The sequence below is a fragment of the Herpailurus yagouaroundi genome, unplaced genomic scaffold (assembly GCF_014898765.1).
Source record: "Herpailurus yagouaroundi ecotype Mexico unplaced genomic scaffold, PumYag 67641, whole genome shotgun sequence".
Classification (NCBI taxonomy): Eukaryota; Metazoa; Chordata; class Mammalia; order Carnivora; family Felidae; genus Herpailurus; species Herpailurus yagouaroundi.
The window spans coordinates 6502723-6517250 of NW_024420442.1; the positions used below are offsets into that span (position 1 = coordinate 6502723).

Consider the following 14528-nt stretch of genomic DNA (forward strand, 5'->3'; position numbering starts at 1 on the left):
TTATTGCCTGGCACATAAAAAGTGCTAGATCAATATTTCTTTTTTTTAAGATTTTATTTTTTTTTAAGTAATATCTATACCCAACGTGGGGCTCAAACTCACAACCCCAAGATCAAGAGTCTCATGCTCCACCGAATGAACCAGACCCGTTGATTAACATTTCTTAAGTGAGTGAATTTAGGTTATAATAGTACCTAACCATGACACCACTATTACTACTATTGCCATGTTCTGAATCCAGAAATCAAGGGCCTTGATATGGGTGAGAGTCATCATCTCCTTCCTCTTTCCTGTGGCAAGACAACTCCAGCCAAGTTTATCTTTTGGTACCCTCACACTTTCTAGGACACCTTTCTTTCTGACCTTTACGCTGATCTTCACGCTATCCTTAAGCCCTCTATTACAGCCATCCCTGTTATGGGAATCAAGCAGATGTGCCTGCCAAATTTTCCAAAATGTGCTCTAAAACTGCTTACATCCCCTACCATCCTTCCAAGTCAAAACATCCAGTATAGCTGATCCCAGGCTGGAACTAGAATAAAATCACTCTCACAGACTTCACAGCAGATAATTAGCTCTGTCTAGAAGTCCTAGCTTTAAGGGGGGGGGCGCCGCCGCGGGGGGGAAGAAGCCTATTAATCCAAATAATTCCCAACTGGTTGAAAATACAGGTTGTGGGCAAGGGGAGTAAACATTTTCAGGCAGTGAAAGGAAGAGGGGAGGACGGGGTCAGGCAAGGGACCAATACACAAGGGTGACCATATATACCAATTCCCAGGGTTACATCCCCTAAGCAGTTCTTCATTTTCATGGCTGTCCTTACTTTACCTCCCAGACCACAATTTATCTAATATCTTTGACATTTCTTCCTCTATCCTCAGTGGTCCTTAAGACTGCAGATTTGCACAACAAGATAGCTCAGGCAACAGAAACAAAAGAATGGTGTTACACAGAGCCAATACAAGGGTTACTCTTTCCAATAATAGGTTACTTCTAAATCAAATGTCTCCTGATTAGGTATTTCTTATATCAGAAAATCAGAATCTTTAAAAAAAAGATTATTCCAACACTGTCAACCCCAATATTTTAATTCAGCTGAAAAGTGTTATCGTTATGAGGAACATTTTCATATAAAGATCTTTAAATTCTAAAACTCACATTCAACTAATAATACTTGATGTTATGCAGTAGGTCATCATTATTCACTGTAGTATGTTCTGAAACCTACAGTCTCCTAAGCCCTAACCTATGTTCTAATTAATTATGCCCAAGTTAAATTTTAGCTACCCTATCGCTTCAGCAGTTGGCTTCATGTTCTCAAACCCAAAGCAATCACAGCACATCTTAAGATGTGATGAATACTTCAACTTCTCTTTCCCTGTACTAAGAGTGGACTCCTTTGGGGCGCCTGGGTGGCGCAGTCGGTTAAGCATCCGACTTCAGCCAGGTCACGATCTCGCGGTCCGTGAGTTCGAGCCCCGCGTCGGGCTCTGGGCTGATGGCTCAGAGCCTGGAGGCTGTTTCCAGTTCTGTGTCTCCCTCTCTCTGCCCCTCGCCCGTTCATGCTGTCTCTCTCTGTCCCAAAAATAAATAAACGTTGAAAAAAAATTTTTTTAAAAAAAAAAGAGTGGACTCCTTGGTTGCTGGTAGGAACAGGAAAAGCTGCCATCGCTAGTTTTTGGACAAACGTGAAGTACTCCAGCCTAGAAACCCTGCCATGTGTCTTGTTTGGTATCAAAATGTTACGTGAAGTTCTGATCTGATTTCTCTTCTGGAGCATCCCAGAGAATAGAAAATGCAAGATAAGCAGAGGCATTAAGTGGTGTTATCTTTTGAGAATCCTAAAAGAAATGTGAATTTGAGCTCCAGATGACAGGAATAGATACTCTTTACCAGAGTATCATCATTGCCTAGCAAAGCAACAGCACATCATAAACACCCCATAAATGAGTATTTCTTGACTGAATATCATAGGCAGGTAGACAAATTAGCAAAGCTATGCCAAAAGGACAATAAAGGCCTTATTGTGTTAAAATCTTCCATGCTATCGTGAGCACTAGCTTACTAAAAACACAGATCACTCATTTACAATTAGTGAGCATTTACTGTAGGCTAAGCAGTCAATTAATCCAGAGAAATTAGTAAAAGAAAGACCCTGCCCTAAATGGCTCACAGTCTGGCAAAGGACACAGATATAGTTTATGCTAATATAACCTGCTAAGTGCTAGAAATCTGTGTCAAGTTTTAGGAGAAGAGATTAAGAAGTAACTAATTCCGCATGGGTGAAGTGCCAGCCAAGACTTTGCAGAGCAAGTAGCACTTGATCGTAAAGAATAAATAGGAGGGGCGCCTGGGTGGCGCAGTCGGTTAGGCGTCCGACTTCAGCCAGGTCACGATCTCGCGGTCCGTGAGTTCGAGCCCCGCGTCGGGCTCTGGGCTGATGGCTCAGAGCCTGGAGCCTGTTTCCGATTCTGTGTCTCCCTCTCTCTCTGCCCCTCCCCCGTTCATGCTCTGTCTCTCTCTGTCCCAAAAATAAATAAACGTTGAAAAAAAAAAAAAAGAATAAATAGGAGTCCTCAAGATGAAGAATAGACAGGTGAGATGGATAAGAATAGTTTTCTAGTTATAAGGAACTGCATGTAAATAAGGGTCTATACATAGCAACATCTATACCTAAGTTCAGGAAATGGCTAGTAATTTAATATGACTAGAATATCAGATTTGAGGGGGGGGAAACACTAAAGATAAGGCTGGAAAGATAGAATAGGGCCAGATTGCGAAGAGCCTTTTCTGCCACATTTAGAAGTTTGAATTTTATCCTACAGACAAAGGTTTTTGAGCAGTGTGTCAATTCAATCTCTTTTAAAACGTAACAGTAGTAATAACATGAAAGAAAGACTTAAAGAGAAATAATCAGAGGCACAGACTTGCTAGATAACTATTACAGTGGTTTAGGTGAAAAATGATGTAAAACATGCATTAAAAAATTCCCATGGTCATTGTCTATACAACAGAATTCTAAACCCTTGACAATCTAAAGTGTGCCTACCTTTCCAACTTTACTTCCTGTTTCTTCTTTTCTCTCCCTGCATATTACAATCCAGCCACATCAGACTATGTATCATTTCTTCAATCTGTCATATACGTTCATACTGCCACATCTTCACTCACACTATTTGTTACTTCTGAACAGACAACTTCAACAAACTCCTATTCATCTTTCAAGGACCAGGTTTAAAAAGGGTTATATCTATAAAGTCTTCTCTGGTTCCATCTCCCCCAAAGCAAAAATTTATCATGCTTTCCTCTAGGCTTTCACATCACACCAATCATACTACTAATATAGTACTTAGCACAAGGCATTGTTAGTTATCCATTTATCTACCACCTCTGCTAGAATGGCTGAGCTAAAACCAATTTACAAATGTTAAGTTGCAAATATAAAACCATGAGATTAATCTCTCTATATATACACATATATCTGTGTACGCACGCACACACACACACACACACACACACACACACACACATTTTTTTACCTGGTAAAACTTGAATTTGAACCCAAGAATATGACACAGTGTTTGCGGTTCACACATACTCATGTAAGATTCTAATAAAGATATAAAGAAGTCATCATGTTCTGGCCTGCATTCAAACACTTCTAAAATGACATCCAAAACTCTATTGGGATCCAGATTAAAGCATCCTGCAACAGATGAGATATACACAAATTCAAAAGTGATTATACATCATTTCTAATAAAGCCATTAGCTTTCAGGGACAACTTACATAAAAAGACAATATGTTTTTAAGAACAACTTCTTTTATAAGTTTGCTTCCCCTGCACCAGAGGAAAATCTTTATAATTTTTAAGATGATCAAGTCCACTGCCCACATTTTACAGATGAGAAATAGGACTTGCCCAGGATTACAAAGTGGGTTAATAAAAGAACTGGGGCTGGAGCCCAGGACCTGTGACACTAAGTAAACTTTCTTCTATACCACACTGTCTCAGTTCTTGATTACTCAGGCTAGTGAAAAAGATCCACATTTTTAATTCTCAGGATAATATGACAATCAACATATTTACAAGTTAGGCAACTAAAGGTTTTTCTTTAATGTTTTATGCAGAAGCACCTGGAATGTTGGTAAATAGTTAAAAGCTCAGGTTCATATATGTAGAATATCATTTTTAGAATCATTTCTTAGTTCATCTTACATATACAACAAAACTACAAAATATAACTGTACCACTGATTTATATCTGTGGTTTCTGGCAGCATTCTAAAGAGAAAACAGGTATACTATTGATACTGAAGACATGAGAGAATACCAAGGGGTTGGGGACATAACAAAAGAGTATAGATAACACAAGCAAAGAGAGGAGGAAAACAGACAATGTAGGTAGCCAAGGAAAGCAAAACAAGCACTGAATAGATGCCGATGGCTACTTATCCTTGCTAATCTCTTAGGGTAAGCTAACAAGGGCCGATGGACACAGATTTAAAAGACATTCCTATCAGCCACCCTATTCTTTTTTTTTTAATTTTTAATGTTTATTTATTTTTGAGACAGAGACAGAGCTTGAGCGGGGGAGGGGCAGAGAGAGGGGGAGACACAGAATCTGAAGCAGGCTCCGGGCTCCGAGCTGTCAGCACAGAGCCCGACGCGGTGCTCGAACTCACAGACCTCGAGATCATGACCTGAGCCGAAATCGGACACCCAACCAACTGAACCACCCAGGCGCCCCTCAGCCATCCTATTCTTGATACATTATTAATTTCACTTGCATTCGGCTTCACTTGTTACCAAAATTACATTATAGTGCAGTCATATCATATGCGTACTTAATTTATGAGAATGCAAACATTTACACACAACAAAAAAGAGACAAATTTTTTAAAAAATTTTTTTAACATTTATTGAGAGACAGAGAGAGAAGAGCATGAGCGGGGAAGGGGCAGAGACAGAGACAGACAAGACAGAATCCGAAGCAGGCTCCAGGCTCCGAGATGTCAGCACAGAGCCTGATGCCGGGCTCTAACCCACGAACTGTGAGATCATGACCTGAGCCGAAGTCGGATGCTCAACCGACTGAGCTACCCAGGTGCCCCAAAGAGACAAATAAATTTAAACAATACAGCAGATTATACCCACCATTCCTCTCAATAAAATGAATGCCTATGACCCAGAGTGAGCATGAGATATCAATCTGTTCTTCCCTCAATGTATATCAATTCCCACAGGCCTTGTACATCAAGCTGAATGGAATTCTAGAATTTTAAATTACATGTTTCATTAGACGTAGCTCCTAAATGCAAGCTAGCCACTTCATTGGGGCAAGCAAATAAATACTGATTTCTTCTAATGCTGGAGGAAGGAAAAAAAACAACTGTTGAACTTGGAAATATTAGTTCTGAACACAGTGTGTTATACATGAGTTAAGAGATTTTTTTCAAAGAAAATTCTTATATAACCTATTTTATAAGAGAGTTTGAGTTACTTCTATTAACTCCACACTTCTCTTTAATACTATAAAACTAATATATGATTCATAGCATCTTAGCAATCACTTACGAAACCAAACTCTCCAAATATAAAAAGTGTTTCGTTTTATTGTTTTGTTTTTTTTATAAAATCCAAAGAAAACATATTCTTCTATTTCTCATACCAAGGGGAAAAAAGACTAACAAAGGATCATGTCTTACTGAAAAGAGCTCTAGATTCTCATAAATTCTCCAAAGAAATATTTACCTGAAGGTCTGAGAAGAAAACTTCTAAATATTTTTGCCTCTCCCTATACCCCCAAAAGGTATGGCTTACGAATGTAAAAGTGACTCCAAAATACCAAATGGAATTTTTTTTTTTATAATTTGAGAGAGAGATAGCAAGAGCGAGCATTTGGAGAAGAGGGGCAGAGCAAGAGAGGTAGAGAATCTTAAGCAGGCTCTATGCTCAGCATGGAGCCCAACACAAGGCTTGATCCCACGACCCTGGTATCATGACCCAAGCCGAAATCAAGAGTCAGACACTCAACCTACTGAGCCACCCAGGCACCTAGCAAATGGAATTTTTAAAAGCAGCTGGTGGAAATATAAAATGTAAAATGGTACACCTACTTTGTAAAACTACCAGGTCCCTCAAAAGTTAAACTGGTAACTACCCTATGACCCAGCCATCTCATTCCTAGGTATATACCCAAGAGAAATAAATGTCTATGTTCATACAAAGACTGTACACAAGAACTGATAGCAGCTTTATTTGTAATAGTACACTCTCAAGTGTATCAACATATAAATGGACAAACTGTAGTTCAGTATAACTGTAGTATGTAAGGGGGAATAATTACTTAGCAATAAGAACTAATACAAGCAACAACATGGATGAATCACAAAATAATTATGCTGCATAAAATAAGCCAGACCAAAAAAGAATACTCACTGTATGATTCCATTTATAAAAGAATTCTAGAAAACGCAAACTAATCTACAGTGACAGAAAACAGATCAGTGGTTACCTGGAGAAGAGGAAACACAGTGAAGGAGGATGAAATACAAAGGTGCAAGACAAAATTGGGGGGTGGAGGGGCAGGAGGTGGCAGAAATGTGCATTATCTAGATTGCAGTGATGTTTTCACAGATGTATACATACATTATAACTCAAATTGTATGCCTGAAATATGCAGTTTATTTATGTCAAATATGCCTGAATAGAGCTGAAAAAAAAAATGCCTCCAACCTGCTCTAACACTGACAATAAAGATTATGAAAGCAAGACCTAGCAAATTCTCCAGCTTTATAACTGCTCTTAACTTACTAAACATAAAATCCAATCACTAAATAAAAATACTCTATCAGAGATGAAAAAAGATATATTAAATATAATTTTGATAAAATTGTGGGTTTGTAATTACCTCTTAAGCTACATACACAAAACCTGTGAAATAAGGACTAGAACAGCAACATGTTACATAGAAATGTTTTGTTTCATTAACATTGCAAAAGTCGAGACCTTCAGCATGCTAGTGTGAACCACCCTCATGTCTTTTTTAACAGTATTACTGCATCAAGGCTATTCTATCAGTGACCTGCACTGTGAGCTACCAATTTCTTTCTAGGTGCAATTTAAGGTAGTAATCTAAAAGAAAAGCTATGTACTTCTATTTATAACAGATATCAACCTTTGCATCTTTCACAAAAGAAAAACTGGTTTTTGAGTTTTCTATTAAGTGTCTCAGGTGTCATAAGTTAGTCCAACCAATTAGAATGACTTTTGCTCCATAAGATGTTACAAGTAACCAAACCCAGGATTTAGAAAATGATTTTTAAAGCCTTAAAGATTTGCTAAGTAACAGTTAAGCTATTTCATATAGAATAAGATTCTAGTAATAATCAGTAAGCTTAGAATGTCCAAAATAATTTTTTTTTCTAATGGCAGCTGTGGTAGAACATAGGCACTCTTGTGCTCAACCATCTTAGAAAGGCTTTTTTGTCTAGCCCAAGCATCAACAGTCATGTGCTCTTGAAAGAGAGCAGAAGCCTAGCTCCCTACCTTGATCACGAGCTACATTAGGGATATATACACATATATAATGCCTTTATGGCTTTCAAGGAACAAACGGAACCATACTGGAAAGGAGCAAGTAGAAAAATAAGTGACAGATCTGGAATGTACTCATTCCTTCATTTAAATAAATATTAAATAACTACCTGCTATGTGCCAGGTGCTTGTGATATGGAGATCAATAAAAGGCCTAAAAGAGTTCACACCTTTTGGATGACAGGCCTTTGAAGCAATGCACTGAAAAGTGACTCAAGTTTCCCCCGAAAGATAGACAAGATGACTAGTATATTAGAGCAAGTGATTGCAACTAGAGTAAAAAAAAATATTGATTAAACTGACAATGCCTGTTTTAGCAGTGGGCCAAATTGAGATTACTGACAGAAAAAAAAAAAAAAATCCCAAGGTAATATTGTAAACAAGACTGGGAGAGATGTCTAGCCTGTACATTTCAGACAAGAAGACAGAAAGATAGCTTCGATCATCATGTTCTGAACAGAAACAACCTTATGAGACAGAGGAAAAACCATGCTGTGAACAGAAGGACATGATCTGGCATCTATAATGACTTCAGAAACAGGCCAGGTCTGAATGCTTGTGCCCCACCTCCCAAATTCATATGTGGAAATTCTAATCCCCAATATGATGGTATTTGGGAGATGAGGTCTTTGAGAGGTGATTAGGTCATGAGAGCAGAGCTCTCATGAATGAGAGTAATGCCCTTAAAAAAGAGAAGTCCCCTACCTCTTGTACCATGTGAGGATGCAGCAAGAAGTCAGCAGTCTGCAACCTGGAGGAGGCCTTCACCAAGAACCCAACCATGCTGGCACCCTGATCTTGGATTTCCAGCCTCCAGAGCTGGGAGAAATACATTTTTGTTGTTCAGAAGCCACCCAGTCTGTGGTAATTTGTTATAGCAGTCCAAATGGACTAAAACAAGCTAATAAAAACCTATGCTGGACTATTTCTAAGAAGTAGTAGTATTTGCAAAAAACTGCACATCTGAAGGAAAGAACCAGAGAACGAAGATGCAGAGAAACGTACCTAACAAAAGTATAATTGTAAGAAAAAAAAAAGTATGTTTAAAAAAAAAAACAACAGTATGCTTGAGAACAGCAACTGCCGTCTTCTTTGTCACAGTGGAAAAAACAACTTCTTTGTAATTAGCATAATAGTAAAGAAACTTCAATAAAGCAAAAACATAGGTAAAGGAAGCAGTCAACTGGCTTCCCTTTCAAAGGGACACAAGAGCTGACACAAAGATAAGATGCCTGTAGGCTGAATGGCCCTTATATCCAGATCGGTCCAATCAAACACTTGTAGTTGGTCCAATACAATTATTTTATTGGTCCAATAAAATACTAAGTACGTATATACTTAGTACACTAAAGTACACTCAAGAAAAATTAGTCAAAGGGGTTAAATGTCCCACAATTGCCCAAGAATCATTTGGCCTGGAGTCTTACTTGGTTTTTAATGGCCCTCTGGTCACTTGCCAAGTAACCAAGAGGACTTGTGGGACTGAAGGTGCAGAGGCCCCCACCCCAGGCTTCCCCACCCCCAGCAAAATCTACAGCCTTGGACACAAGACAACAAACGAAGGTCCCAAGGCTTGGTGAAGAGGGTTCTGCTTTTGGGTGAGAAGGAAAGGGTTAGAGTCTAGGCCAAACAGATCCTGGACCACTAAACCCAAAATGGGGAAGAACCATTTGCACTCCCTAAAACTAAACTCCAGTTAGCCTGCCCCAAAACTAATTTTTAGCCAGAACTCTTGATTTAGAACAGAAATCAGCATACTGCGGCCCGTGGGTCAAATACAGTCGGTCTCTATAAATAAAGTTGTACTAGAACACATTTATTTACATATTGTCTATGGCTGCTTTCACACTACAATAGCAGAGTTGAATAGTTGCAACAGAGTTGAACAGGGCAACATATGGCCCACAAAGCAAGCAAATATTTACTATTTTACCTTTTATAGAAGTTGGCTGACCCCTAATTTAGAAGAAAGAAAAAGAGTACCCAGCTATTACTTTTATTTAAAGGGCATTCAGAAAAGTAGAGTGCCTATAGTTTGGTTCAACAAAGGAGTCCATCTCTGATATCTTTCCTTGAATTTCTATAAGATTTTTTAAAAATATTTTTATATTTATTTTGAGAGAGAGCAAGCAGGGGAGAGGTGGGGAGAGGGAATCCCAAGCAGGCTTTGCACCATCAGCACAGAGCTCGATGTGGGGCTTGAACCCACGAACTTTGAGATCATGACCTGAGCCAAAACCAACAGTCAGACGCTTAATGGACTGAGCCACCCAGGTGACCTCTAAAAGATGCTTTTTGTCATCTGGATGCAGGGTTCATTTGCGTGGGGTCTATGACTTGGTAGCTGAAGAGCCTACTAATTGCTATCCATTCCATTTCATAAGTTTTTAAAATTTAGTGTCAGACTTGAGATCACAACCATCAGGTGGACTCAATGATTCTGCTTCTTTGCTTACTCATGAAGTAAACAGCCACTGTCTCACAGGATATAAAACACTGTTTATTTTGTTTAGAATATACACATTTTAATGTGCCAGAATCTTTTAGGGAACAAATGACTAGGTTTTAATTAAAGTATGATAAATAAGGAGTTCTTCTGATCAGACCAAGTGTCCTGAAATTTAAGCGCATTTAAATGCATACCTCTCAAACTAGGCATCAGTTCTGCCAATGGTTAGTGAAGGAAATCAGACCTGAGATAGTTTTGTAAGAGGTGTTATGTCCAGATTGCTCCTATAGAGAAATCAATGGGAATAAACAAGGGAAAACTCATCCAAAGATGCCATGAAAAATAAGATACTGTGTCAGTGAACAGCTTTGGCCAGATGAGACAAGGCCTGCGTGGAGTCTGCATTGAGGGGAAATCCAATAAATTTTTAACACTGAAAGAATACTCATTGGAACTGGAGTCTTAACCTCAATTTTCACGTCGATGAAAAACTCCTTTCTCAGACAATGGGGAGGAGGATGGACTCAGCTACCCAGAGAGAAACCCTGAGTCAGGGAGTTGAGTTTACTAAAATTCTCCATGTCAAAGAAGAGAGGTGAAGAAATCACTGTAAACTCTATGAGAAAGAGAGAAAGATGCACGTATTTTTCAGCAAGTATTTATTTGGCACCTACACACTAGGCACTGAGGTTAGAGATACTAACCAAACAAGACCACTGCTTTCGTGGAGCTTGCACTCCCATGGGGGTAGAAAATAAAATTCATGTCATATTATATGGTGATAGTGCTCAGAAGGAAAACTAGTAAATGAAAGGGAGTGTTGAGGGAGGTGGCCAGGGAAGGCGATACTGAGGAGGTAACATGTGAGTGCTTCTGGTCTAATGTGCTTGGGGGTACAGCTGATAGACCAGAATAGGGGTTTAGCCCAAGAAATCAAATTGTTTATATTCATGGAAAATCCATATATATAGTGAGCTTGTAGTTGTGACTACCACATTGTTCTTCAGAGACAGTAACATAACCTATTCCGTATGAGAGCAAAGTTCAAGATAAGACAGTAGTGTTTATTTTCCCAGTTAGATAAAAGCATACCTTCAAGAAAATCCTTCTGTGAAATGTTCCTAAAATAGCAAAGGACTAAAAAGGTATAAACCCACAAGGACAAAACTTAAAAGAAACAAGGATAGACAAGAATGTCAACAGGGGCACCTGGAAGACTCCGTCAGTCAGGAGTCTAGGTGTCCAATTCTTGATTTGGGCCCAGATCATGATCTAACGGTTGTTAAGATCACTCCTGAGATCCATGCCCAGCATGGAACCTGCTTAAGATTCTCTCTCTCCTTCTCCCTCTGCCCCCTCCCCGATGTGCACACTTGGGCAGGCGTGGTCTCCCTCTCTCTCAAAAAAAAAAAAAAGTCAACAGATAAAATACAAACAACTGAGGAGCTTACATAGCACAATGAAAAATTTTTAAGTTTATTTATTTGAGAGAGATAACCAGAGGTGGGGGAGGAGTTAGGGGGCAGAGGCTCTGAAGCAGGCTCTGTGCTAACAGAGACCCTGAAGTGGGGCTCGAACTCATGAACCTCAAGATCATGACCTGAGCCAAAGAAAGTCAAGACACTTAACTGACTGAACTACCTAGGCGCCCCATAGCACAAAAATTTTTATGTGAGAAATATCATCTTAAAAGAGTCCATGGCAAGATGTAAGGAAAGACAAACCTAATGGAGAGCAATACTGCCAAGCATCGGAAACTAGATCAAAATGCTACAAGAAAAATGTAGAGCCTATCCTGAAAAGAATAGAAAGGAAACCCTGTAGGAGGATTTTTAAAAATGGTCACTGCCACACAGATCAGCAAGAGCCCTGCAGGCATGGGCTACCAGTCTTGGTGGTAAATTAACAGGAGAAAGTAGCAAAGAGAGTAAATCAGCTGCCAGAACTAGACTCACTTCAAAGGGGGTAGGGGAATGTGTGAAATATGTGATAGGCATTAAGGAGTGCACTTGTGATGAGCACTGGGTGTTGTACAGAAGTGTTGTATATTTACACCTGAAACTAATATTACACTCTATGTTAACTAAAGGTTAAATTTAAAATAAAAGCTCCTGGGGCGCCTGGGTGGCTCAGCTGGTTGAGCATCCGACTCTTGATTTCGGCTCAGGTCACGATCTCACAGTCCGTGAGTTCAAGCCCGGTGTTGGGCTTGGCGCTATGCAGAGCCTGCTTGGGATTCTCTCTCTCCCCCTCTCTCTGCCCCTTCCTTGCTCTCTCTCAAAATAAATAAACATTTTAATGTAAATAAATAAAATAGGGGCACCTGGGTGGCTCAGTCGGTTGAGCATCCGACTTCAGCTTAGGTCATGATCTCATAGTTCATGGGTTCAAGCCCCACATCAGGCTCTGTGCTGACAGGTCGGAGCCTGGAGCCTGCTTCAGATACTGTATCTCCCTCTCTTTCTAGCCCTCTCCCACTCACACTCTGTCTCTCTCTCTCTCTCAAAAATTAATAAACGTTAAAAAAAAATTTTAATAAATAAATAAAATAAAAACTTCTTACATGCTATACCTGCTGATCACCAAAAGCCTAAGCTAAAAACAAAGATAACTATAGTAAATCTAGCTTTGTCTGGGACCCTACATATAGAATGGAGGAAGGGGATAAGGATTGGGACACTTCCTCTCTCTTTCTTAGTCATACATGAATTTCAAAAGCAAAGAAAAAACTGAGAAGTCGAGCATAAACATCCCTTAAAATATAATCAGTGAAGCAGGGAACAGGGCTTCTCCAACAGGTCTCAGATTCTAAGACATCTAGGTGCTGTGAAATCTTCCTTAAGATAGCACACACCTAAAAAATAAGCAAAAACTCTTTCCATTCAGAAAAATAAGGATTACCCTACTTTTCTACCATTCACTCCTCCTTTCTATAGAAGCCAATGATTTCCTCCACTCAATGCAAAAAAAAGGGTAATGCTAAAGAAATTCTCTATTTAAAAGGTATGGAGAATAACACTTCCCTATCTTTTACAACATCTGCTGCACTTAGCAGGCTGTTGTAAAGACAAAATAAGGTTTGTATCAAAGTCCCTCATAAAGATATTTTTTAAATCAAGTTCAAAAGAACTAAATATCTCCGTGTTTCAAGAGTTCAATAAAGATTTTATTAAAGTTTCACATTTGCTTATTTTTTGCCTATAAAATTACTGAAAAATACTTACAAATTAAAGCTAGAAATACTAGAGAGAGCAGAAACTAATACCAACACAGAGGTAACTGTCACAAAAAGATTTCTCATAAATACCATCCCAAATTTTTTTTAAGTAGGCTTCATGTCCAGCACAGAGCCCACCACGGCACTTAAACTCACGACCCTGAGATTGAGACCCGAGCTGAGAACGAGTCAGGCGCTAGGGATGCCTGGGTGGCTCAGGTGGTTAAGCGTTGGACTCTTGATATCAGCTCAAGTCAGGATCTCACGGTTCATGAGTTCAAGCCCCAAGTTGGGCTCTGCACTGTCAGGGCAGAGCCTGCTTGGGATTCTCTCTCCCTCTCTCCCTGTCCCCCACCCCAGCATACATGCATGCACGCGTGTGCACTCTCTCTCAAAATACTCAAAATAAATAAACTTTAAAAAATTCTTCAATTAAGAAAAAACAGATGCTTAACCAACTGAGCCACCCAGGCACCCCAATATCATCCCAAATTTTGTTAGTATTGATAAAATCTTAAAAGTACAAGCTAGACACTTCTCTCTTAATTAAAAAAAAGAAACCTATAGGGAACACACTCACTTTCTCTTTATGGATATTCTCCAACAGTTAAAAAAAACTTAGTAACACATACTGTATATAGATATTTGTCTTACCTATTAAAGATTTGATATTTTCTAAGATTAAATCACTAGTAATATTTCCAGATAAATCTTGCCCCAATTCAGCAATCAGCTTGGCATAACCTTCATTCTCTTCTCTTAACAAATTGAATTTTTGCTGCTTATAACTGAAATTAGATAAACATCATAAGGGGGATAAAATTAATTCAATTAAAAATTACTGTATTCTTCTCATTGAATTTTCTTATCTCTCTTATTTACAACAATTGTAAGAATGGTTGTTCAAAGTTTACTTCTTTATGTAGCTTTTAAAATAAAAATTAACAGTGGCTCACAAGAGACACCCCAATGTTAATCACACAGGGAAAACCAGTAACACAAAGAAAGAATACTGCTAATCTCAAGGAACAATAACATACCACTATTTCCATCACTAAGATGTACTAGAGTGTATCCATAGTTGTAAATTATCTTATTGATAATAACAAAAGCACTATTATTTTAACTTCTAATATGGAGAAAAATTAACATTGGTTTCATACAGGTAAAGTTCACTGCTGACTCAATAATCATAGGCTATTTTTAAAAGGGAAAAAACACAATACACGCTAACAGCAACAAAAAAAATCTTCAAACTGCCTT

At 38.8% G+C, this 14528-nt stretch overlaps 1 protein-coding gene across 13 annotated transcripts in view; it reads right to left on the reverse strand.

Moving 5' to 3' along the window:
• Window positions 1–14528, reverse strand: part of THOC2 (THO complex subunit 2) — a 120309-nt gene that overhangs the window by 71290 nt on the left and 34491 nt on the right. For 12 of the 13 annotated variants that reach the window (XM_040467946.1, XM_040467941.1, XM_040467951.1 and 9 more), the window contains exons 7-8: window positions 13920–14053; window positions 3540–3706 (exon numbers count right to left, since the gene is read on the reverse strand). In XM_040467946.1, the coding sequence (XP_040323880.1) occupies window positions 3540–3706; window positions 13920–14053 (301 nt within the window). Of the gene's footprint in view, window positions 1–3539; window positions 3707–5157; window positions 5526–13919; window positions 14054–14528 lie in introns of those variants that run through there. The other variant, XM_040467953.1, reaches the window with a different exon arrangement.